The sequence below is a fragment of the Chrysemys picta genome, chromosome 4 (assembly GCF_011386835.1).
Source record: "Chrysemys picta bellii isolate R12L10 chromosome 4, ASM1138683v2, whole genome shotgun sequence".
NCBI lineage: Eukaryota > Metazoa > Chordata > Testudines > Emydidae > Chrysemys > Chrysemys picta.
In genome coordinates, this window is record NC_088794.1 from 44,284,047 (window position 1) to 44,308,297 (window position 24,251).

The window sequence follows — 24,251 nt, forward strand, 5'->3', positions numbered from 1 at the left end:
CTTCTTTCTTCTCAGGAAAAAAAAACAAAGACAGCTGCCTCTGCCACACATTACATCACTAACAACTGAATGTTCCTGTCTTGAACCTTAACTCTGTTTAGCCAGATGTAGGAAACAAAACTTCTCAGCTCCAGTTCTGGCCTTTAATGAACAAGGCACAGATTCTGAGAAGGTGTGGATTTAGGGATTGAAGGCCCAATTGACAAATGAATTGGTGAATCCAATGGTAAAGATCTCAATTAAAAATAGTCAAACCCCAGCAAAGAGTTGATTTTGTCCAAACTTGTCCTTCCCACCTCCTCTCCCCATTACAATCAGCCCAGAGACATATAGGCACAAGGACAACTGCTTCTTCTTGGACTTCTGTAATGTCATCTTAACATTTTGTATGTCCTGTATCAAGGGACTACATCCTGACTTTGCCAGGGAATGGCCTAGACTAGATCGAACAGGTTGTTTCCCCCCTTTAGCAGTTTTGTTGCCACAATTATTACAGATGTAATGGATGAACCCTTGAGACTTCTTCCTGTGTCAGTCTGAACTAATACTTATTTCAACAAAAATGTGAGAAGTTATCTTCATTAAACCTAGGCTTACTGACTTAATTTTTGCTGCAGATGTGCTGTCATACTTTGCTTGAGTTCTGGGTAGTAAATTACAAGACATGTCAATGTAAAGTAGCAGTGAAATAATTTATCATTAACTTGAAGAGGCACATTATTCAACTGTAGAAGATGAGTGTTTTATGAAACACAAAGGATGAGATCATGATTTAGTGACTGGTAGAAGTGCTCATTTTCCTAAATATAGAAGTGTACTTTTGTGGGTGATGGTGGATTAAAGTATAAGCAGTCCAAATAATTTTGTGGGATAATGTTTTCATGTCAGCTATCAGTGTTAAAATGGTCTTCTACATGACTTATTGCTTATTGGTGGAAGCCTCTTCCTAACATTCAGCTATTATATTTGTCTCTATACTAGTGCAATTATACCCCTTATACATTGCCTCATTACTACAGAGGTGCCTTGCAGGGACGTCAGAAAAAAGGGCTTAAACATGTTTAAAGCTCTCCACATTTCAAGGGTTGGGTTATTTGGAACACTGGGATTTCTAAACAAAGACTTTAACAAGTCCAGCGGTAATTACTTCAATAATTTCTTGACACAGCCATCAATGCATCTACTTGCCTTATGGAAATTATCCCTACTTAGAGAGATCATTTGTACAGACAATTGAACGGTATAATGTTATTGCTGAAACTAATAGTGTAAACATTGAAGATGTGCTCAGTGTGGGAAAATTGAGCTCATCACCAAGCAGGGTATCAAACACAAGCCTGAACTGAATCCAAACACATTCCCAAGTTACCAATTACTAGACGAGATTAACGATTAGACTCCACTGTTCTTGTTGAACAATCACCGTAAAGAGCATTGAAATAACAATACCTTTTCCAGCTGGTGAATCCCTTCCTCCACACAGCATATGGATGCCAGTGTTCTGAGAGTCTGGGGATAAAGGCACCTGAAACAATCCTGGCGGCAGATCTTAAAGAGAGCAACAACACCTCCTTCCTGTAAGAGGAAAGCAAACTCAAGTCAGCAACACTAATTACTACTTTGCACTTAATTGTTCTTTTTGAAAGATCAGGGATAATAAATGTTCTTTCAGTACTTTCTCCAAATTAACTACTGCCACAACAACAAAAAAGGTGTTAAGATCGCACAGAGGAGTCAAATTGATTAGTGCTTATAAATTAGGAGATGAAAGAGTAATGTAGCCTCAGTGGGAGGTGTGTTTAAACTATTGACTTTTACCATTTACAAACACCATTTTAATTAAACCTGTCATATAAGTGAAAATTATACACAGAATTATCATCAGAATTTCCAGTCTTGTGGTGGTAGCAATATTTGCTTGAAAAAATTAGCTGGGGAAAAGAAGAGCTTCTGCCAGTAAATATTGGTTTTAGGGCAAAAATAAGAAACCCACTGCAAATACTTTACAATCTTCCAAATTTCTGAATCTCACACACACACACCATTATTGGCCTCATATGTTGCCAAAATATTACAGGGATGCACTAGAGATTTATGTATGTGTGTATCCATACAAGTGATCATCCCGAAAACATTTCCAATTTTGCCTTTAGAAAAAGATAACATTATGGCACTTTTCATTACTATTCCAAAGGTCTACTCTGGTAAACACTACCTTTCAAATTCTGGGATTTCACATGAGAGGCAAGCTCTTCATTCTGAGGAACAAATGACTGAGAAGATCTAGAGTATTAAGTCCAGCAAGGAGACAGACATCCTTGCATAACATCTAAACACATGCAAGGGTGAGCGCAGTAGAAGAAAGGCAAAACAAAGTTAGGAATGGTGACAGCTTTTAGAGAAGTGAGGGGGAGCAGAATCCATAAGGAAGATTGCACGTGAGGAGTGATTGGATCTGGGGAAGACTCTGAAAATTATGTAAACCTGAACAAAGATCTGGGTTCTGGTTGGGCAATGGCCAAAGCCCTAGATCTTACTTTGCCTAAACAAGTTTTCGCATCCCTAACATAATCATGTATCTAATCACCTCTCAGACATACAAATGGTGTTTTGGTGCAGTCAGTCTTCTCCCGGCGTCTCTTGGTCCATTCCTCACTAAGTCTCTAAGGTGCCACAAGTACTCCTGTTCTTCTTTAAGTGGATACACACACACACACACACACACACACACACACACACACACACACACACACACACACACACAGGGTGAAACTACCCCAAAAGGATATTCATGAAAATATCATTTACTGACATTCTGTTAAAATAGAGATTAATGAGAGCTGCTACAGAAAAGCTTACGAGAAAAAGGTTAACCTTGTGGTCACATGCATTGGGACTTGAGAACAAGGCTCACTTCCCAGTCCTGTCATACACTTGCTTGTGTGACCCTTGGCAAGTCACTCCCTCCCTCTGTGACTTAGTATATCCATTTTGCAGATGGGAAACTAACACCTTCTTTCTCCTATTCTGTCTATCTTGTCTATTTACATGATAAGGTTGACGCATAAAGTGTTTCTGACTACATTTGTACAGATCTTGGTTGGGGTCTGTAAGTGCTACCATAAAACAAATAAGAGTCACATCCCATATGACTCTGAATAATGTTGCAAATTCAAGAGATAAATGCTAATCCATTCACGGATTCCTAACAATTAATCAGAAGTATTATTAAATCCTACCATTTACAAATCTTCAATTGGAGACAAATCCTGATACAATCTGAGCACCTACAACTCCTATTGACTTCAGTGGGAGATCCATGCACTCTCAACACTTTAGAAATTGACTGAGTTTCTCCATTCTTCTGGGTATAGTTGACATAATGAATGACATCATTAATAAAGAGGAATAAATGTAAATATACATTTAAAAAATCCAAACATACACTCAATTTCCATGTTTTTATCCTATTTTTACTAATTTGTTTCAAATGTTAAGGCAGTGCTTATACTATATATTGCCTTCAATTATGTAAAAGGAAAGATATAATCAAGATGGAAGCATTTGAAATGTGTTCTCTCTTTTGTTGACAGTAGATGAAAGAGCTTAGCCTAAAGCACTCGGAGATTCCAGGAACTAATTAAAAAATAATCAAACATGAACCAAATGACATTCAGTAAAGGTAGAAATCCTCAGGCATCTTCCTAAATATACCTGAAAGGTCCATGTATTAAGATATTTTTCAATTTCACAGAACTGTCTTTTTGGGGTAGTTTTCTTCTTTGTTTTCATTTTTGTCTTCTTTTACCATTTGTGATGCCTAGAAATACTGTGACGCACAGAGCTTTATTGGCATGGGGGTTATGGCATGAATGTGAATCAAACATTTTATTTTCATTCCAGAAATCACTGTATGATTTTGCATTCTCTATATATGAAAACAATACAAACAGTAGAAGAGTTTGTTTAGAGTATGTTAAATCTAACAAAGTGATACTACTTGAAAAAAATCCGAATTTTGAAAGATGAGCTCTGAAAAAATTTTCAAGGTAGAAATTTTATACTGTGCCTTTGGCTATGCATGTATAGTTTCCACCGATACCAATGGAAGAAGTATGCATGTATTTGAGAGCAGAATTTGCTCCTGCAATCATCATAACATATATATAACATATACACAGCAGTAGCACAAAACCTACCATGTAGCTCATTACTGAATCTCTAAAATTAATGAAGGCAATATACTAACAAAATTGCTTTATGTTTCAATCAGACCTTTCTTCCATCAAAGGATATAAAAATGCTTTACAAATATTAATTAATTAAGCCTCAAACCACACCAATGAAACAGATACAATAGAGTTGGTGCACTGCACTTATTCTAACCCTAGTGCAATTGGGCATTTCATTATTTCAATTTTAAAGTCCTTGCAGTTTGTCAAATACAAAGAGGACACACTGAACATTGCTCTTTATTGAAGATCTGTATTTCTGTACTTCAGTCTTAATCAGTGAATGTTTAGAATGGATGACACTACTAATTCCCAAACAATGGTGGCACATTTATTGCAAGCTTTCTGTGTGATAAAAGCCATCTTGCTTTTATCTAACATGGACAGAAAGTGAGTTATCGACAACTTGCTCAGCAGGAGATACTACCTATTTGTTTCATACCTATATGCTGTATTGAGCTGTGAAGAGTTGATCATAAATAATAAATCTAGAAAAGCTGAAAAAGGAGATTTCTGCTTCTGTACTGAAGTTTGACATAAACAAACACCAAACCCAAAAGCTCTCAATTGCTACTGACTTCAAGAAGACTCTCAGCACTTCCCAGGAGTCACTCAGCACCTTGCAAGAACAGATATCTGCACCTTTAATAATGATTATAGAAGGATTTAGCCCGATGGAGATTAAAATACATAATTAGAGATGTGTGAACTAATTCAGAGAAAACAAAGAAGGTGAACTCACAGAGCTGTGGCTGTTTCCAAGACCTTCTGACACATTTAAGCCCACTTCCCCCTTTCACACTCAAATTCTTGCTTGAAACCTGAGCCGAACCAAATGTACCAGAATTTTCCAGCAATCAGAATAGTGTCTTATATTGCCTTCAACTCCTCTGAGCACTGTAGGGACTGAGCACTCTGGGGCATAATTAAGAGGCTTGAATTAGAATATCAAGCCCAGTATTGGCAGTTTCAGCCTTAGCATTTCTCTCTCCTAAGGAGACTATTAGCATAGTATTAAATCACAAACCATTAGCATTACCCCTTAATTGTTCATCTGCTAATTTGATTCACTTACAGCAAGTTCTGTTTCTTGAGTGGTATTTTTCCTTTATTTATGTACCATTTATTTGTTATTGGCTTTTGTTGGTTCTTTTAGCTGTCATGAAGCAGAATTAATTTAGAAACAATCTGTTTCACATAAACCAATTTTTCACAAGTGCTAGACTCCATGGTTAAGATTTATAACTCAGGTTGTTGAGGTCTCCCTATGATCTCAAAGCCTAATGACTGATTTTTAATGATTGTTCTATGATTAATGGGTCTTGACATGGAAGCTCCAAGGGAACAAAAATATAATAGACATACTGTAATAAAGAGAAGGATTTTGTGAAAATAGCCCTGCAATGGCCAGACAATGATACAGCCAATAACTTATGACAGGCCCTTGCTTTAGTTCTGTTTGCTTTTAAAAGTATATACACATTACTAGGGTCTCCATCCCATTGTCACCATAGCATGTACATGTGTGCACAGACACACACACACACCATGTACTATTGTCCAAAACTTACAGCCTAATCCTGGGCTTTTTCTTTAGTCAGAATAACACCACCACACACAAAACTAGTTTAGCTGTTCCTAGGGTTTCTCCCTACAGGACTTCCTTTCTTCCTCCCTGTCTCTCATTTGCTTTAGAGACACTACCTTTAATACTGCTGAATAAGCACTAATGTGACCCAACTGATCTGTCTGCCAGGCTGGATCAAAAGAATAACTCCTTCCCACCACACAGTTTTAGAATCTGACATAATGGGATGAACACACATACTATAGGTTTCACAAAGAAGGAAACTATTTGTTTCTAATGAATATAATGTGCCTTCAACAGGAATAAGAGGCCAGATAGGTTTTCAATTTGGGACTTTTTTATTTTAGAACCTTTTAAACTTTAGCAAAGTAACATATTGAAAAAAAGAACAAAAACTCCACCAAGAATCAAACAAATCAACCTCATCGAACTGGCCATACAACCTTAGCGTGGTTTTAATGCCCTAGTTCTTAGATAATCTGTGAAACCTGAAATGGGGGAGAGTTGGAGGTGGGGGAAGAGGGCACAGACATGGGATGGGGATACTAGATCCTGATGCTCAGGGAGAATAAGACTAAAAGTTGCATGAACAATTTTGTGAGTTTGTTTGTTTATTATAAATTACTATCCCTCCCCCCACACACACACTAGCTTTCACCAGTGAATAGTGGTTTGAAATAGGGCTAATGTGAAACATCAATATCTGAGGGGTTTGTGTGTGGTGCTGAGATTTCACAAAAATTTACACCAATTTACATCTTGCTACTGAAGGAAATTGTGGACTCATTTCTAGGTTCTTTTTGCCCTGCATCTCAAAAAGTCACTTATGCCAGTGCACAGTGAATACAAAAGGGACATAAAAATACTGCTATTCTGAGCTGGTGTGTGCTCACTGTGCACTGGTGTAAGTGACTACACAAGATGCAGGGTGACAGAGAATCAGGCCCAATAAGCTACGGTGCATGGGAGAAATAATGATACAAGTGGGTTATGCATCCACTACCCACATTTTTTTCCAAGAAGAAACGCTAAGTTGGCAACATCTAAAGATTCTTTGAGAAAGGGAATATTTCTACCTCACTATTTGGAACATGTTTGGCATATCTTGTGCTACTGCCATATAAATATTAGTCATAAGTGAGTGGGTAAAGAATCTTCTGATCTTAGACAAACCACTTTTTCCTCAGACTCCCCCTGGGGTCCCACAATGGTAAAGAAACCATTTGAAAGGATGATTCTGACCCATTTGACAGTTCCATGTCTGTTCAAAATAAGGCATCTTAACATTGTGTTTTGGACACCACAGAGTGGAGCTCAAATACCAATTTAGAACAAGTTAAGCCTCTCACGCTGTTGCCAGTTTCTACCAGTCATTCAGATTGCACTTGTAAGCAGAGTCTGGATGAGCTCTCTCCTGACATCTTGTGGTGAGGAGTGGAAAAGACTTCAGAGGCTGATCTCATTTGCATGGACACACCCACCCTGCCTAAGTGCTCAGCATGATGAGAGTGCTTGCCCAAATGATCACTTGTGGCTGATGTTGGATCCCCAATCTCCTTGTATAGGGGCAGGAGTAATAACAAGTTGCTATCCTTGTTATTTGAACTGAGGGCAGCAGAACTGTACCTGGCATAGCCCAAGGCGGGACTCACCCTCAACTGAACAGCTCTTGCTAAGCAGGGGTTATGAGTTCCAAAGACCAGTGAGTTGAGAGAGGGTGGGGACAGGTACTTGTACCTGGTGGTGTGGGCCCTAGACACCATTTGACTCTTTCTCTCTCCATGGTACAATAAAAGAACTAATTTAGACTCAATTGAGAGTCTTGTTACATGCTGCAGAACTGAAATCACTGATACCTAGATCTAAGTATTAGACCTACTATGGGACAGTGTCTCTATTGCAAGAAACTGCCCAGTATGCATCAGAAGTGGGGCTGAAATCACTGAGAGCTTGGAGGGGGGGGGGGCTGAAGACCATGGTAGGCTGGTAAAGAGGTGTGGCAAGTGGCTAGCAGAGCGGCTGGTGGAGAAGTATGGCAAGCGGCCAGCAGAGCCCCGCAGAGGCATGGTGTCAAGGCTGATTCCCCACTCTGACATTTCAAAACTGGGGGCCCACAAGGACTCTAAAAATTAATACTTGCCACTCCAAGCTTATATTAAACTCCCAAGGTTACAGCTTTTCTCTGACCTTAGATTGGTACATGCTGCCACCACCCAAGTGCAAAACCCATTTGAGAACCCAGGAAGGCTCACTTGGGAATTCCTTCCTGCGGGGTCCCTCAAGCCCTCCCTTCCCCCACCTCCATCCGGGGAAGAGCTGAGAAGGGGGGGGGAAGGGAATCAGCTATTGCCACCAGCTAATTAAACATGTGCACAAACCTTTTCGGACCCAAAAATCCAATTCTGTTCTTTAAAAAGGTAAATTTTATTAATAAAAAAAGAAGAAAATACATCTGGGAACTTAGGCTTTTGCTAGATTTAAAAAAAAAAACAACTACAAGGACCAAGCATCAAGACTAGCTCCTTTGAGGTCCAGCTTAAAGGTTACAAGCAAAACAAAAGCACCTGGGGTTAGCACAGAGGAATCCACAAGCCATAAAGAAATAAAAGGAATAAACCTAATCGCATCTTTCTAGACATTCCCTGATTTACTTACATATCTGGGGTCTCAAATAAGTAGTTTCTAGTTATGGTACTGAGGATTTTTCATACCTGGCCCAAGCTTCTCCCAGCATAACTGCTCCCTGTCTGCCTCTCCCTGAGAACAGACAGACAGACAGACAACAGGAGTCTTGTTTCAATTTTTTAAAGTTCTAGCCTTTCCATTGGCTCTTTTGGCCAGGTGCCCACTCACTTCCTTTTACTTGTGCATAGCAGTGAGACTTTTTAACCCTTTACAGGTAGAGCAATTAAAGAACAGCTACTAAGAGGGATTTTATAGCTGCTGGCTGGCTGGGTGTCCATAAAAAGAACCCCTCCCCCCTTCATTTATCACATATGGCAATTGGCCATTGGGGTGACGAGCGAGTGCCTGAGCAGTGCAGCATGTAAGGTGCCTCCTTATCCCCCCCTCCCCCGCCTTCCACACAGGGTGGAAGGTGAACTTTGTGGATGAACCTCTGAACTCTGGGGCTGAACTGGCCAAGGACAGCAACTGTGAGTGGGGTACAGAGAAGGGACGGGCACGTTAAAGGGACTTTTAGGTTGCTGGATTTAAGACCCTAAGGGGAAAAGGACACTGCTCAACTTACTTGGGGGTGGGTCTTTTGCTCATGGTTTGTGTTTATGAGCCCTAGTTGCGGTGTTTTCCCAAATTAATGCTGAGTTAGTTCCCTCCTTGTATTAAAAGTTTTTGCTACACTCAGACTCTGTGCTTGCGAGAGGGGAAGTATTGCCTCTTGGGGGGGGGGAGTGTAATTGTCCCAGGTCACTGGGTGGGGGCTTGAGCCAGTTTTGTGTTGTATTGTTAAAAAGGAACCCCTAGATACTGAAACTGGCCCTTTTTGCTGCTGGCTCCACCTGGCAAAAGGGTTACACACTTAATTCACAGAAATGGGAACAGGGACAATAATTCCTTATGTCACAAACAAGCATGTAAATTCTGAACTCTCAAACATTATCACGTGTAAGTGATTTATTGGGGGGGGGAAATAGCTAGATTGGGCTTTTTAGCCTCAACTCTGAGGGTAGGTCTACACTTACCCAGTAGTTCGGCGGCGAGCGATCGAACTTCCGGGTTCGACTTATCGCGTCTTGTCTGGACGCGATAAGTCGAACCCGGAAGTGCTCGCCGTCGACTGCGGTACTCTAGCTAGACGAGAGGAGTACCGCGGAGTCGACGGGGGAGCCTGCCTGCCGCGTGTGGACCGAGGTAATTTCGAACTAAGGTACTTCGAACGTCAGCTACGTTATTCACGTAGCTGAAGTTGCGTACCTTAGTTCGAATTAGGGGGTTAGTGTAGACCTGGCCTGAGTAGGGGGCAAGAAAGAACTCCAATGCATCCAGGGAAGCTCAGGAAAGGTGGAAGGTATTATCCACTCCCAGTGCACTGTGTGTGGCGGGGGGGGGGGAGGCTGCATAAACTGTACCATCTTCCCCCTGGCCCCACCTTCTCTGACTCATCCCCCTTTTCTGGGGCCATGAATGTCCAATGGAGCACACAAAGACAGCCAACCTTCTAGAGCAGGGGTGTCAAACTCAATTGCACAGGGGGCCAAAACTCAAAACTCGCGGGCCGAACAGTATAACCATTTATTTAACAGACTAAATATTTATGTTTTTTAACCATTAATATGAACCAAAATACAGGATATCATTCCAAAATAAATACATTTCAACTTAAAATATTTTGCTCTTCATAAAAAAATATCCTGTCAATACAATACATTCAAAATCTGTACATGCTGGAATATTAAAAAATCTGAAAATATAAATAAAAAATTGAATTTAAAGCAAAAGTATAATCATAACAAATCATAACATTCCATTTTCTTGTTCTATTTAGTCAGAGCCTGATACTTGTAGTCTTTTCTTTGCAACAAGTTCGTTTATGTTTGGGGTTAGGTTCTGTGTTGTGAAGATTCTCAGGATCGATTGCAGGTGTTCATCAGTGAGGCGACTCCTGTGTGACGTTTTGTTAATTTTCATCACAGAGAACAGCTGCTCGCACAGATATGTGCTGCCAAACATGGACAGGATTCGAGCCGCATGTTGGCGGAGCTGCGGCATCGCTTCAGGAATGAAGCGAGTGAACTGTGCTGGCCCCGCAGTGTCGTACTTTGCCTTCAGTGTCCCGTTACATTGCAGTTCTATCAGCTCCATCTGCATTTCTACAGGTGCGGTTTCCACATCGACTGCAAATGGGTTGCGAAGCAGCTCGAAGTTACTTTTCTGTGCCTCAAAGTCACTGAAGCGCCGTGCGAACTCAGTGCGCAGCGCGCTGAGTTTTTCAGCAAAGGTGGCATTTGGGAAAACTGTGGCACTTTCTTGGTTCCGTATTACTTGGCAACAGGGAAAGTGAGACAAGTTGCATTGGTGCATTTGTGTCTCCCATAAGCGCAGCTTCACTTGAAATGCCTTCACTGCATCATGCATATCGGTTATTATGTGCTCCCGTCCCTGGAGTTGAAGGTTTAAAGCGCTAAGATGCGACGTTATGTCAGCCAGGAACGCCAACTCACATTTCCACTTTTCATCCCGCAGAACTGTGCAGTCTTTCCCCTTACTGTCCATGAACTGGCAGATTTCCTCTCGCAGCTCAAAGTGTCTTTTGAGAACTTTTCCCCGACTTAGCCACCGGACCTCCGTATGATATGGCATATCGCCAAACTCGCTATCTATTTCCCGCAGAAAAGACTGGAATTGGCGGTGATTTAAACCGTGGGCTCTGATAAAGTTGACGGTTTGTGTTACAGTGTTCATCACATGATCCATTTTTAGGACTTTAGCACTCAGCGATTCCTGGTGTATGATGCAGTGATACACTGTCAACTCACCGGCACAGTTCTCCTCCCGCATCTTTGAGCGCATCCTTCCCACCAGTCCATTTTTTTCACCACACATAGCAGGTGCGCCATCTGTTGTAAGTCCAACGAGTTTTTCCCACGGCAGTTTCATGTCGGTTACACTTTGAAATACATTTCCAAAGATGTCTTCTCCTTTCGTTGTCCCGTGCATCGATTTAATGTCCAGTATTTCCTCTGTTACGCACAAATTGGAATCCACACCACGGATAAATATCGCCAGCTGTGCAGTGTCAGTCGCGTCAGTAGTTTCATCCACGGCAAGGGAGTATGCAACAAAATCTTTTGCTCTTTCAATCAACTGTGTTTTCAAATCAGTCGCCATCTCACAAACCCGATTAGCAACAGTGTTTCTGCTGAGGCTTACATTTGCAAACGCTCGCGTTTTATCTGGACAAAGGACGTCGCACACTTTCATCATACAATTCTTTACGAATTCCCCCTCGGTAAACGGCCGTCCTGATTTGGCGATCTCTTCGGCCACAATGAAACTTGCTTTCACAGCAGCTTCACTTTGTGATTTTGCTTTGGTGAAAAACGTCTGCTGGGATGTCAAATTCTTCTTCAACTCCTCTACCTTTTGTAGCTTCTGTCCTGCGCTCAGGTTTTTGAATTTGTTCTCATGTTTCGTCTCGTAGTGCCGTCTTAGGTTATACTCCTTCATTACAGCGATATTACTCCCGCAAAGGAGACACACTGGTTTACCTGCAATTTCAGTAAACATATACTCATTCTCCCACCGGCTTTGAAAGCCTCGGTTTTCAGAATCAATTTTTCTCTTGGCCATTGTTGGGGTCTAGCTTTGATTTGAGATTAGCGTTGTATACATCAACAGACCGCGAACTTGAACCGCGGCTTGCCGTTGGCGGCAATTGCACTGCATCATGGGATTTGTAGTGTGTGTTATTGGGGCGTCATATCACAGGGCCATTAAAAACAGATATATAAAACGATTTCGCGGGCCGGATATAATTGTATGGCGGGCCGGATGTGGCCCGCGGGCCTTGAGTTTGACACATGTGTTCTAGAGCTACCAGTCCTTTTCCTTTGCTGGAACTCTACAGGGAAATATTCTTTGTATTCACTCCACATCCTGCCTATCTATGCAAGACAGGGATAATCTGTTGCAATATGTATCGTTTACCTTTAATATCAACATCTTGTATACTTTGAGTGACAACATGCAGTTAAGGACTCGATCCAGATCTAGCCTGAACCATATTGGCAGCCCTCTTCGTGTATGTCCTGATCCCGCACGCATTGAAGTCAATAGGACATTTGCCATTAAACTTCACTGGGGGCAAGATTAGGCTCCAGGTGAGTCAGCACTGTACAGGCTGGATTTATGCACGTATGTTGTAGAGATATTTGGTATTAGCAAATGTCATGTTTGCTAGAATTAATATTTACTATTTAGGTGTAGTTGTAATTTCAGCATAAAACTGTGTTTCATGGACAAACTCCACTCTTAGCACAGTGAACAGCACATGGCTCAGTTATTCACCCTTATAAAATCTCCCTCACAGTTCAACAATTTAGGGACTGGCTTTCAGAAATGCTGCTGTCACACAATTCCAGTTAAGTCAAGGGGAAATGGAAGTGCTGAGAACATCTGAAAAATCAGACCCATCAGAATGTCTAACACTCCTACCCAAACACAGATGAAGTTGCATCTTTGTGTGTCTGTGTTCGCTGAGGCTACCAATGTAGCCTGGTCACACTGCTACAGGTTGTATTCTTGTCATTACCCAAGATGGCTTGTCCTTGAAAAGTACTTTAATGAGAGACACCGCCCCCCCCTCCAAAAAAAAGCCCAAGGTACTGTAGGAAGTGGTGATAACATTAGATGGTTTCCCTCTGAGGCCCAGCATCATGTAAGGCTTTCTTCCGGCAACTAGCAGAAGTTACTAGATCGCAGACCCTGGTTCTCATGGGAGACTTTAATCACCCTGATATCTGCTGGGAGAGCAATACAGCAGTGCACAGACAATCCAGGAAGTTTTTGGAAAGTGTAGGGGACAATTTCCTGGTGCAAGTGCTGGAGGAACCAACTAGGGGCAGAGCTCTTCTAGACCTGCTGCTCACAAACCGGGAAGAATTAGTAGGGGAAGCAAAAGTGGATCGGAACCTGGGAGCCAGTGACCATGAGATGGTCGAGTTCAGGATCCTGACACAAGGAAGAAAGGAGAGCAGCAGAATACGGACCCTGGACTTCAGAAAAGCAGACTTTGACTCCCTCAGGGAACTGATGGGCAGGATCACCTGGGAGAATAACATGAGGGGGAAAGAAGTCCAGGAGAGCTGGCTGTATTTTAAAGAATCCTTATTGAGGTTACAGGAAAAAACCATCCCAATGTGTAGAAAGAACAGTAAATATGGCAGGAGACCAGCTTGGCTTAACAGTGAAATCCTTGCGGACCTTAAACGCAAAAAAGAAGCTTACAAGAAGTGGAAGATTGGACAAATGACCAGGGAGGAGTATAAAAATATTGCTCAGGCATGCAGGAGTGAAATCAGGAAGGCCAAATCATACTTGGAGTTGCAGCTAGTAAGAGATTTTAAGAGTAACAAGAAGGGTTTCTTCAGGTATGTTAGCAACAAGAAGAAAGTCGAGGAAAGTGTGGGCCCCTTACTGAATGAGGGAGGCAACCTAGTAACAGAGGATGTGGAAAAAGCTAATGTACTCAATGATTTTTTTGCCTCTGTCTTCACGAACAAGGTCAGCTCCCAGACTGCTGCACTGGGCAGCACAGTATGGGGAGAAGGTGACCAGCCCTCTGTGGAGAAAGAAGTGGTTCGGGACTATTTAGAAAAACTGGACGAGCACAAGTCCATGGGGCCGGATCCACTGCATCCGAGGGTGTTAAAGGAGTTTGCGGATGTGATTGCAGAGCCATTGGCCATTATCTTTGAAAACTCATGGTGATTGGGGGAGGTCCCAGATGACTGGGAAAAGGTTAATGTAGTGCCCATCTTTTAAAAAGGGTAGGAGGAGGATGCGGGTAACTACAGGCCAGTCAGCCTCACCTCAGTCCCTGGAAAAATGGAGCAGGTCCTCAAGGAATCAATTCTGAAGCACTTAGAGGAGAGGAAAGTGATCAGTAACAGTCAGCATGGATTCACCAAGGGCAAGTCATGCCTGACTAACCTAATTGCCTTCTATGAGGAGATAACTGACTCTGTGGATGAGGGGAAAGCAGTGGATGTGTTATTCCTTGACTTTAGCAAAGCTTTTGATACAGTCTCCCACAGTATTCTTGCCAGCAAGTTAAAGTAGTATGGGCTGGATGAATGGACAATAAGGAGGATAGAAAGCTGGCTAGATCGTCGGGCTCAATGGCTCCATTTCTAGTTGGCAGCCAGTTTCAAGTGGAGTGCCCCAGGGGTCGGTCCTGGGGCCGGTTTTGTTCAATATCTTCATTAACGATCTGGAGGATGGCGTGGACTGCACTCTCAGCAAGTTTGCAGATGACACTAAACTGGGAGGAGTGGTAGATACGCTGGAGGGTAGGGATAGGATACAGAGGGACCTAGACAAATTAGAGGATTGGGCCAAAAGAAACCTGATGAGGTTCAACAAGGACAAGTGCAGAGTCCTGCACTTAGGACGGAAGAATCCCATGCACTGTTACAGACTAGGGACCGAATGGCTAGGAAGCAGTTCTGCAGAAAAGGACCTAGGGGTTACAGTGGATGAGAAGCTGGATATGAGTCAACAGTGTGCCCTTGTTGCCAAGAAGGCTAATGGCATTTTGGGCTGTATAAGTAGGGGCATTGCCAGCAGATCGAGGGACATGATCATTCCCCTCCATTAGACATTGGTGAAGCCTAACCTGGAGTACTGTGTCCAATTTTGGGCCCCACACTACAAGAAGGATGTGGAAAAATTGGAAAGAATCCAGCAGAGGGCAACAAAAATGATTAGGGGGCTGGAGCACATGAGTTATGAGGAGAGGCTGAGGGAACTGGGATTGTTTAGTCTGCAGAAGAGAAGAATGAGGGGGGATTTGATAGCTGCTTTCAACTACCAACCTGAATGGGGGTTCCAAAGAGGATGGATCTAGACTGTTCTCAGTGGTACCTGATGACAGAACAAGGAGTAATGGTCTCAAGTTGCAGTTGGGGAGGTTTAGGTTGGATATTTGGAAAAACTTTTTCACTAGGAGGGTGGTGAAGCACTGGAATGGGTTATTTAGGGAGGTGGTGGAATCTCCTTCCTTAGAGGTTTTTAAGGTCAGGCTTGACACAGCCCTGGCTGGGATGATTTAGTTGGGGATTGGTCCTGCTTTGAGCAGGGGGTTGGACTAGATGACCTCCTGAGGTCCCTTCCAACCCTGATATTCTAGGATTCTATGATTCTAAGGGGCTGCTGGAATTGCTTGCAGAGGCCCTGACCTTCATGAAATTAAAGATTCCATAGCACTCAACCTAACATGCTGGCCATGGTAATAACTTTACCTGCCTTCAGCTGTGGTTTGTGTGTTGTTGCAGTGCACTGTTAAATGGCTGAGGCATTTCACCACCACCCCCAGCATGCCTTCACTTCAGTGGTAGATGGAGATTATTTTTTATATGGAGTCTGTATAATCTTGGGCCTGTGATAGAGGGAATCAGTGGGAGTCCCAGGAAGCATTCTGGCTGCCTCAGAATGTCTCTTGGAGCTCTGGCAATTAGAAACTAGAACGGGAGCTCTGCCACCTTTCTACAGGATGATACATGTTCACCCCGACCTTCATTAGTAAAGTTTTGCTGGCCAATGTGGAACCACGTGCCAAGTCTCATTCTAGTGTCAGTCACAAACTCGTACTGTCCTTGCATTCAAGAAGTGAAAGTATTTGGTCTGTGGCTTGCCTTTGCAGAAAGACAAATATATATATATATATATATATCAGTGGAGGAAAGACTCTCTCTCATCTCCCCTTCTGTCCACCTGTGCAGGTTCAAGATCATCATCATCTTACCACTGGAAGTAGAGATCAGTGAAAAACTATTTGATCAGTTTTGCTTCCTTTTCTATTCACAGCATTTATGCAAACACATTGAGATTTTCTCTAATTTCTTCACTATTTGAAATATTCAGTCATCTCCATGGCTTGCTTTCTGGGAGTATTCAAACACAAAAGCTTAAAAAACATTTTCCATGAGTATTTGTAGTAGTAAATGGCACACAAAGGGGTGCAAATAAACCCAAAGTGAATTCATTTAAAAATACAAACAACTATGTGAGAAATATTATTTTTGCTATATATCTATCTTATCTTTTGGTAAATTGGCATTTTATTTTCTTACATGGCACTTTAGCCCTTTTTATACATGTGCACATATTTGTGTGCATGTCGTGGTTTAAAAATTTATATGGTAATCGGATTGCTCTATTTACTATATATTAGGGGACATTCATAACACTTCTTTTTTTAATTGAACATACACAGGGCCGGATTCACTACTGCCCTGCACCTTGTGTAGTCTTTTACACCAGTGCAAATTGGGTATCAAATGCTACCAAAACTGAAGATGATCATTTTATAGCCATTTTGCACTAGTAGAAGTAACTGCTGAGTAACATCGCATCAGCCCACAATGTACATGTTTGTAATATTATACTAAATGTGCCTGCATCATCTTGTTAGCATTTCTTTTCACAATTGCAGAGATAAGATTGGACTTTTAAAAGAAATGTTTATTTTGATAACATTAAGCCTAAACCCAATGTGCAATTAATGCTGTCTACAGGAGATCTCTAAATAATTTGATAGGTTACTAAAACAAACTTGGCAACATTTCAACTATGGATTTTTAGATCAGACCATACTAATGGTTCTGCTTCCTTAAAGGATGGACAATCTTTGGACTGAGTAATTCATTGAATACATCACAGTAACATGTACAGATCTTGGGTTGCAGTTGAAACCCAGCCAAATAGCTGCATTTTATAGTGTGCAGCTTTTCCTCTATAAAGCTGTGACATACTTTGCCCTCTAATCCCTTGAATAACTAATACTGATAGCTGCAGGTATTCACTTCAGTTCTAATAAGCTCTGCAATGTTCATTAGAGAAACAATCTCTAGTTAGAGCAGACTGAACTGAGGCAGCTAAATGACAGGAGAATTTCCAGAAGCACCATAGAAAACCTTAAAGTTCTCATTAACAAGGACAGAAGGCAAAGGTGGCTTTAAGCCACCTTTCTGCTCCATAATCCTGGGACTGGCTAGGGGCCTAAGGAGGCACTCACGCCAGTTTATAAGTCTCCTGAGAGGCGATTATGACCGTAACAATCTACAGAGCACAGTGTGCTTTAGCCCGTGAAACATCTTTTCCCACTCCCAGTACAATTCCTGCCCCAGGAGGTGAAGGGAATGCTTGGCTGCTCATTTAGAGTAGATATAAGGTTTCTTTTCACCCTCAAAATCTATCTCAGACTTCCTGTGTCTTTGGGTAAGTTATTTAGCCTTTCTGTGCCTTAACCTAGGGCAGGTCTCCACTATGGGGCTAAATCGACCTAAGTTACACAACTCCAGCTATGTTATTCATGTAGCTGGAGTCAACGTACCTTGGGTCGACTTATTGCAGTGTCTACACTGCACTGGGTCAATGGGAGAAACTCTCCCGTCAACTTACCTTATGCTTCTCGTTACGGTGGAGTACCAGAGTCGACAGGAGAGCAATCAGCGGACAATTTAGCGAGTCTTTACCAGACCCACTAGATCGACCTCCTGTGGATCAATCGCCACAGTGTTGATCCACAGTAAGTGGAGACAAACCCTTAGTTCTCCATCTGTAAAAATGGGATAACAATACTTCCCTTCCTCACAATGCTGTTTTGTGAGGATAAACACATTCAAAATTGTGAATCACTTTGAGATTTGCTGATGAAAAGTGCTGTATGAGAGTTAGGTGTTAGTATTCTTACATGCCAATAGAATCCTCTTTGTGTGAAAAAGCCATTCTGCATGAAATGGGTTGTTTTCATCCCTCCACTGGGCTCTATGCAGATGCATCTTTGCCAATTTCCGGGAGCAGAGCAGTGGGGATACTACTCTCCATTACATTTTAAAGTAAAGATGTTGCTCAATGTTCACATAAATATACTAGCACACTTGTTCTTCTTGATATTTTGCAGAGCTATTGAGTTAAACATTTAACTCAAGCATTTAAAGGAAGTTAATTAAGTGGTACAAGATAAGTATATTATACTAGGTTGTAGAGGAAAATGAACTACAATGAGGCTAACAAAATAAAACTAATAAAACTGTTTTTTTGTAAAGTCTATTAGTGCCCAACCTACTAGAGGTATTTTCATTTACATCTGTGAGCTTTGGATCAGACCTTAAGTTACTTTTTCAGAATCCATATAAATATTGGCAATTCATGAACATGTATGTTAGAGAAATTGGCATCAATTAAATTATACAAATAGCATAGGATATCAACATACACAGTGCAAGCCTCCACTTTCATTGATAAACTATACCAGTAATTGTTGTTTTTACTTTAATTTGAAGTCACTCAAACTCTTTTGGGGTTCATGTATTATTGATTCGGCCATGAGTCTCTTAAAAGACATATCTTCTCCTAGGGTTATTATTTTCTTTTAGATTTGAAAACAAATTTATAAATACAGGTTTTTAGTTCTTTTGACAGTATACTGTCTTTACTCTAGTCATAAACTAGCACTCTTCCTTGAAACTCCTTTTGGGACTTCAAGTAGAGTTCTAGTATCTACACCTTACAATGCACCTTCAGTTTTAAAAACATAAACAAAACATTTTAAGCCTACTCTTCATTGATGCCAAGTGTTTCTAAAAGCTGCTAAAATGACTGACAGATAAAATTGTCTACTGCCCTTTCATGTTGAAAATGATGTTATCAGTTAAATGCATACATGCATCCAGCAATTCAGAGTTTTATCAATCAATATGTCTCAAAAGAACATGATGCTCCTTTTATACCTGATAAGAAAAAATATCTTGATCCAACTGGATCAAGTGTTGTCGTGTAGCAAAAGATAATTTACTACAAAACTGTCTGGAGTTATTCTTGTAATGGCTTATGGAATTAAATAGTTAAGCAAAACACATAATAAATGTAAGATATCCACAGATAGTTGCAGATTCAGAAATGGTAAGGAAACTAGAAATGTGAATGGTCCATTCTCCTCTTGATATGTCCAAGTTTCATAAATATTAACAGGTGCTCGGCCTGAATATCAAGGGAACAACAGACCCCTTTATTCTCAGATATCCTTCAATCCATGGCAGAATTCCCACTGATATCAATGGAAGTTGTGTATGGATTGGGGTTGTATATGACATATGATTTTTGAATGGCACAAGGTGAATTTTCAAAATGCTGTACTGGAGTAAAATAAGGATACTGAAGCATAAAATTCCAGTGGACAGTATGTTATAAATTACAGAGGCCACTCTAATGCCGAATACACAGTGTTTGGGGTGGTGACGATGGGAGCGTACACTATTAAGAAGCCCAAAAGAACCTGTAACTCATCAAAAACCTATCCCAAGAGAATAGACGGCAAAAGGTTAGCCATACAGGAAAGCAGCTAGCCCTCTCTAGCCAATTCATGCGCCAGTAACAAGGCTGGGTTCCAGTAAGGCCGGTTCTTCTGGGTTGTCACCATAACACAGTGATGTGATGTAATTATCCCCTTAACGAACATGCTGTGTTCTATTTGTGTTCAGACTGGCTCGTGGCCTATTTCAGGAGGTTTCCACCATTACCATTTAGCTCTTCTAGCCTCACAGATGGAAATTTAAGGGGGAAAATATTGAATTAACGCCTCATGAAAACTTCAACTTCTACATAAATAGCTATATTATGAACACCACAATTACACTTAAAATGTCAGTACTGAGATAGGGTCACATGTTCCATGACACCTGCAATGCAACAGCATCTGTGCCATCCTCTACCCAGCTGTCACTCTCCCGTATGTCCGTCTTCTTTGATATTTTTAAATAAAAGAAGAAAAACATGGTTTCTTAAAGTAAAAATTTATTTTATCATTAAACTGGATTAGCTGAAATAAAAAGTACCAGCCTGCTGCACTATAAAATTTCATATTACAACCTGTACAGTATATTTATCATAAATGCCCAGTTAGTAACTCTAAACCAACCATTCCCATAATACATGGTAATTAATCTAGTTCTAGATTTACTTCTGGATTGCTCTCAGAACAAGAAGTAGCTTCCCCAACACTTGGGAAACCTCTGGACCATGCAACTATAATAAAAAAAAAATAGCCAGTTAACGCTACATTGAATGAATTTGTGTGCATCTTACCTTAGCTATGATGCGGCACAATTGAGCACCCTCTTGGGTAAGGCTGAATAAACCAATGGTAGATGATTCTGTGATATATATATTATCTGATGAATTTATTTGTCTCACAAGATTCTGTGCAACACAAAAAGATAATAAACACCAGTTACTTCCAATGAGAAGAATCAAGGGGGGGATCGCTGTGGTTTTTCTTTTAGGTTGGAGTAACTGACTCTAGTCAGTTTAATCAGTTTTGAAGTTACTAATCACACAGTGAAGGGAGAGAGAGAGAAAAAGACATTGTATGGACCAAATTCTGCCCTTATTAACATTGGATTAACATATTTATTTCAACTGCACAGATGTAACTGAGGGTTGAATTTGCCTCTACACCTCTTTATATAGAGATCTCTATTAAGAAAATAATAATATATTTAACATACTGAACAAAGAGCACTGTAATTATTTGGGAGAACATTATTTGATTTAGCATGGAATTATTCTATGATTTGCAAAGGGTGATTAATTTGCTTAGCTCATAACTGACATAATGCTATGAATCTCCTATTTTTACGCCGAAGTAATGCTGCAGACTACTGACCTAACAGGTCTTTTCCTCTTCTAGGCTCCACAGTTCTATAATAGGATTCTGCTAAGATCTATTAGCTACCCTCAAACTATAGAGGAAGTCTCATAGGTCAGTGCATGGCCTTGTGACAGAAAAAACACCGATTAAGTCTCCAGTAAATGTAATTGATTAAATGCATATTTTCTTTTTAAATTGTTATCTTGGTTTTGCATGTGTACCACTGCATTTGCGCAGATTAAGGGGGTTGTTAGAAGAGTATAGACTCCATGATGCTACATTTAATGTTGTTCTCTCCACCAGTGCATGTTATCATTACAAAGAAGAAATACACAATGATAATGGTCTTTAAGAAAGAAGCTCTGTATTTTTATTTTTCTCATATCTTTGGAAGAAGTGGAGAGAAAAATTCCACATTTATAAGCTTATGAGCCAAAATTCAGTCCACTTCTCTTCAACAGGCTGTATTTCTGTCTTTAACTTTTAACCCCACTGCCCCAAAAGTCTTCTTAGAAAGCCACAGAACCTATTGTTTTACATTTTAACATTAATCCAGACAGGAGTAAAAGCCTCACAATCCATGGCAACTGTGACGGGTTGCCACTTGATGCACTGGGATTTCACTCAGCCCGCCTACTCCACTAGCCTGGGCTCCCTCTCCCTGTTTTGCTGAATCAGGCTCTCTGGCCTCTGGCAGCACACACACAGGTAGGGAGCACCAGCTGTAGAATCACACAGAGCCTGCAAACACCTCTCTATGGGAAAGTTCAGCTAGGAAATTGCCCAGTATGGCTTCCATCTGCAAAGTACACCCGAGATAATATTGTCTTGTGCTATATAGAAAGATCTGCACAGCCCAAGCTCATAAAAATTCGCCCTCTCCCTGTGTGAAGAGAGATATGCACAACTTCTCCCCCCCCCCACACACACAGTTATAAATTGCACAAACAGGGTTATGTTATAAACAAGAAATAAGTTTATTAACTATTAAAGGTAAATTTTAAGTGATAAGAGATAGCAAACAGAACAAAGCAGATTACTAAGCAAATAAAACAAAACACGCAAACTAAACTTGATTCACTAAAGAAACACGTTACAAAATGTAATTTCTCACCCTAAATGTTGACTTTAGGCAGGATGCAGAGTTTCTGTAACTTAGATTTCCAGTTATTTCTCTTTACAGACTAGACTCTGTCTCAGTCGGGATCAGCCCTTGCCTTTCCCTCAGCTTAGTTCCTTTGTCTTTTCAGGTACTTTTAGCAGTCTTTCTTCTTGGTTGGGAAGGCAGTGAAGAGAGAATCCAGATCAACCTACTCCCAAGCCTTAAATAAAATTTACGTAAGGCGGGAATCTTTTAGTGGAAAATTACTAGAAGTCCAAGATGGTGTTTAGTAACAGGTGACAGGACCACCTGACCTAGTAGTGTTGCAGCAACTTCCCAGGACACTTCTCAGGAAGGAGAGAGATTAGTATCTTCAAAGTTCTATGGTTCTCCTTAATAGCTTATCCAGGATGATTGCTTACTGTCTAGTAGGCCTTCTCCCAAGTACACACCCACTTGTAATTGTTACATAGTCAATATTTCTAACTTTAGATACAGAAATGATATATGCATACAATTTGGATAATCACATTCAGTAAATCATAACCTTTCCAATGATAACTTACAAGACCCATCTTGCATAAAATATATCTTAGGCCATATTCATATCATAACCATATTTCTATGAAGAATATGGGGTGTAACATCACAGCAACATTTATCAGGACAGAGAGCTGCTGTTTGAGTTGGCAGTTCTGACCTCAACAGGCTCACTAGACTCATGCATGTGGTTCCCAAGCAGTGCTATACTAGCGCTGTGACCACTCACAAAATTTCTAGTTTTAGCCAAGCACATAGACACTAGGCATCCAGCCAACGGGCAGCCTCAGGAACTATCCTGATGGACTCTGAGCACTAGAATAAAAGGAATAGGTACACTCCTTTGAATTCCAGGGTGGACACATTTTCTAGGAGGGACTGTATAATGTACTATGCCAGGTAACATAAAACAAAAGTGAAAAGATTTTAAACAGTTTCTAAAAGTGCTTTTGTATTAGTGACCCTGAACTCTTTCCAAATTTTCACCCATTCAAACAAACACACACCGCTCTTCCGTATACAATCGTTCACAGAAAGTATTTATGCTTCCCTTTAAATAAAGTGATTCAGTTTTTCACACAAACATAGTGTCATTAACTATAAAGTGAATCCAACTTCTTTTCCTTTTAGTTAAGGTAAAGAAAAAAGGCAAGTCTGAGTACAGCCTAGTTACTTTATTTGCTAAATTGAAATAATGACTTAAATTATTTACACAGCTATTTATGCTTGGAATCATTTGTGGCATTACATATGGTTCCCGTAAACCATAACTAAAGCTCAACGACAGGCAGCTTGTTACCTTGACTTAGCTCTGGGATGCTGAAAATCGCTTCTCTAGCTTCCCATTTCCTGGGCAACAATCTGTTTTAAAACTAAGATATTAGAAAGAGAGGAATGTAACAAACAGGCCATAATGAGTTTGAATCTCTTAAGACAAGAAGTTAAATTCTGCTCTAAATTAGAGCACAGAAGCAATTTAATTTTGGCAAAGTATTCAAAGTACTATAACTATTTCCTCAATTCTCAACCCTTCATATTCCTTTTCTGCAGTGAAAACATAATGTTTCTGGGCTATATTAGCATCAGCTTCTGAAGTATGCACAAATATTACAAGACATAGTTTAAATCTAGCCAAATTGGTACAGATTGAGTTGTTACCATTTAAAGAATGTTCCCAGGGTGAATAAATATGTAATCCCAGTCCAATGCCACAGTCCCAGTCCTTATATTTCCAAAAGGTGATTAAATGATAGGTTCTATGATCATACAGTGCATTTACTGAAAAGGTTCCATGCAGGAAGGGGTTTGTTCTCTAGAGTCCTTTGGTCCTAAGTGGGGAGGGAGAAAAATCTTCCATTTCTGGGTAAGGAGAGGCACTGTTTGTGTCTTTTACCATCA

At 40.7% G+C, this 24,251-nt stretch overlaps 1 protein-coding gene across 4 annotated transcripts in view; it reads right to left on the reverse strand.

The window, feature by feature from the left end:
- The window catches only part of INSC (INSC spindle orientation adaptor protein), a 225,980-nt gene that overhangs the window by 79,453 nt on the left and 122,276 nt on the right, over window positions 1-24,251 (reverse strand). For all 4 annotated transcript variants that reach the window (XM_005303302.4, XM_065592123.1, XM_042858838.2 and 1 more), the window contains 2 exons: window positions 20,647-20,760; window positions 1,450-1,575 (listed from right to left, as the gene is read on the reverse strand). In XM_005303302.4, coding sequence (XP_005303359.1) covers window positions 1,450-1,575; window positions 20,647-20,760 — 240 coding nt within the window. The remainder of the gene's footprint in view (window positions 1-1,449; window positions 1,576-20,646; window positions 20,761-24,251) is intronic.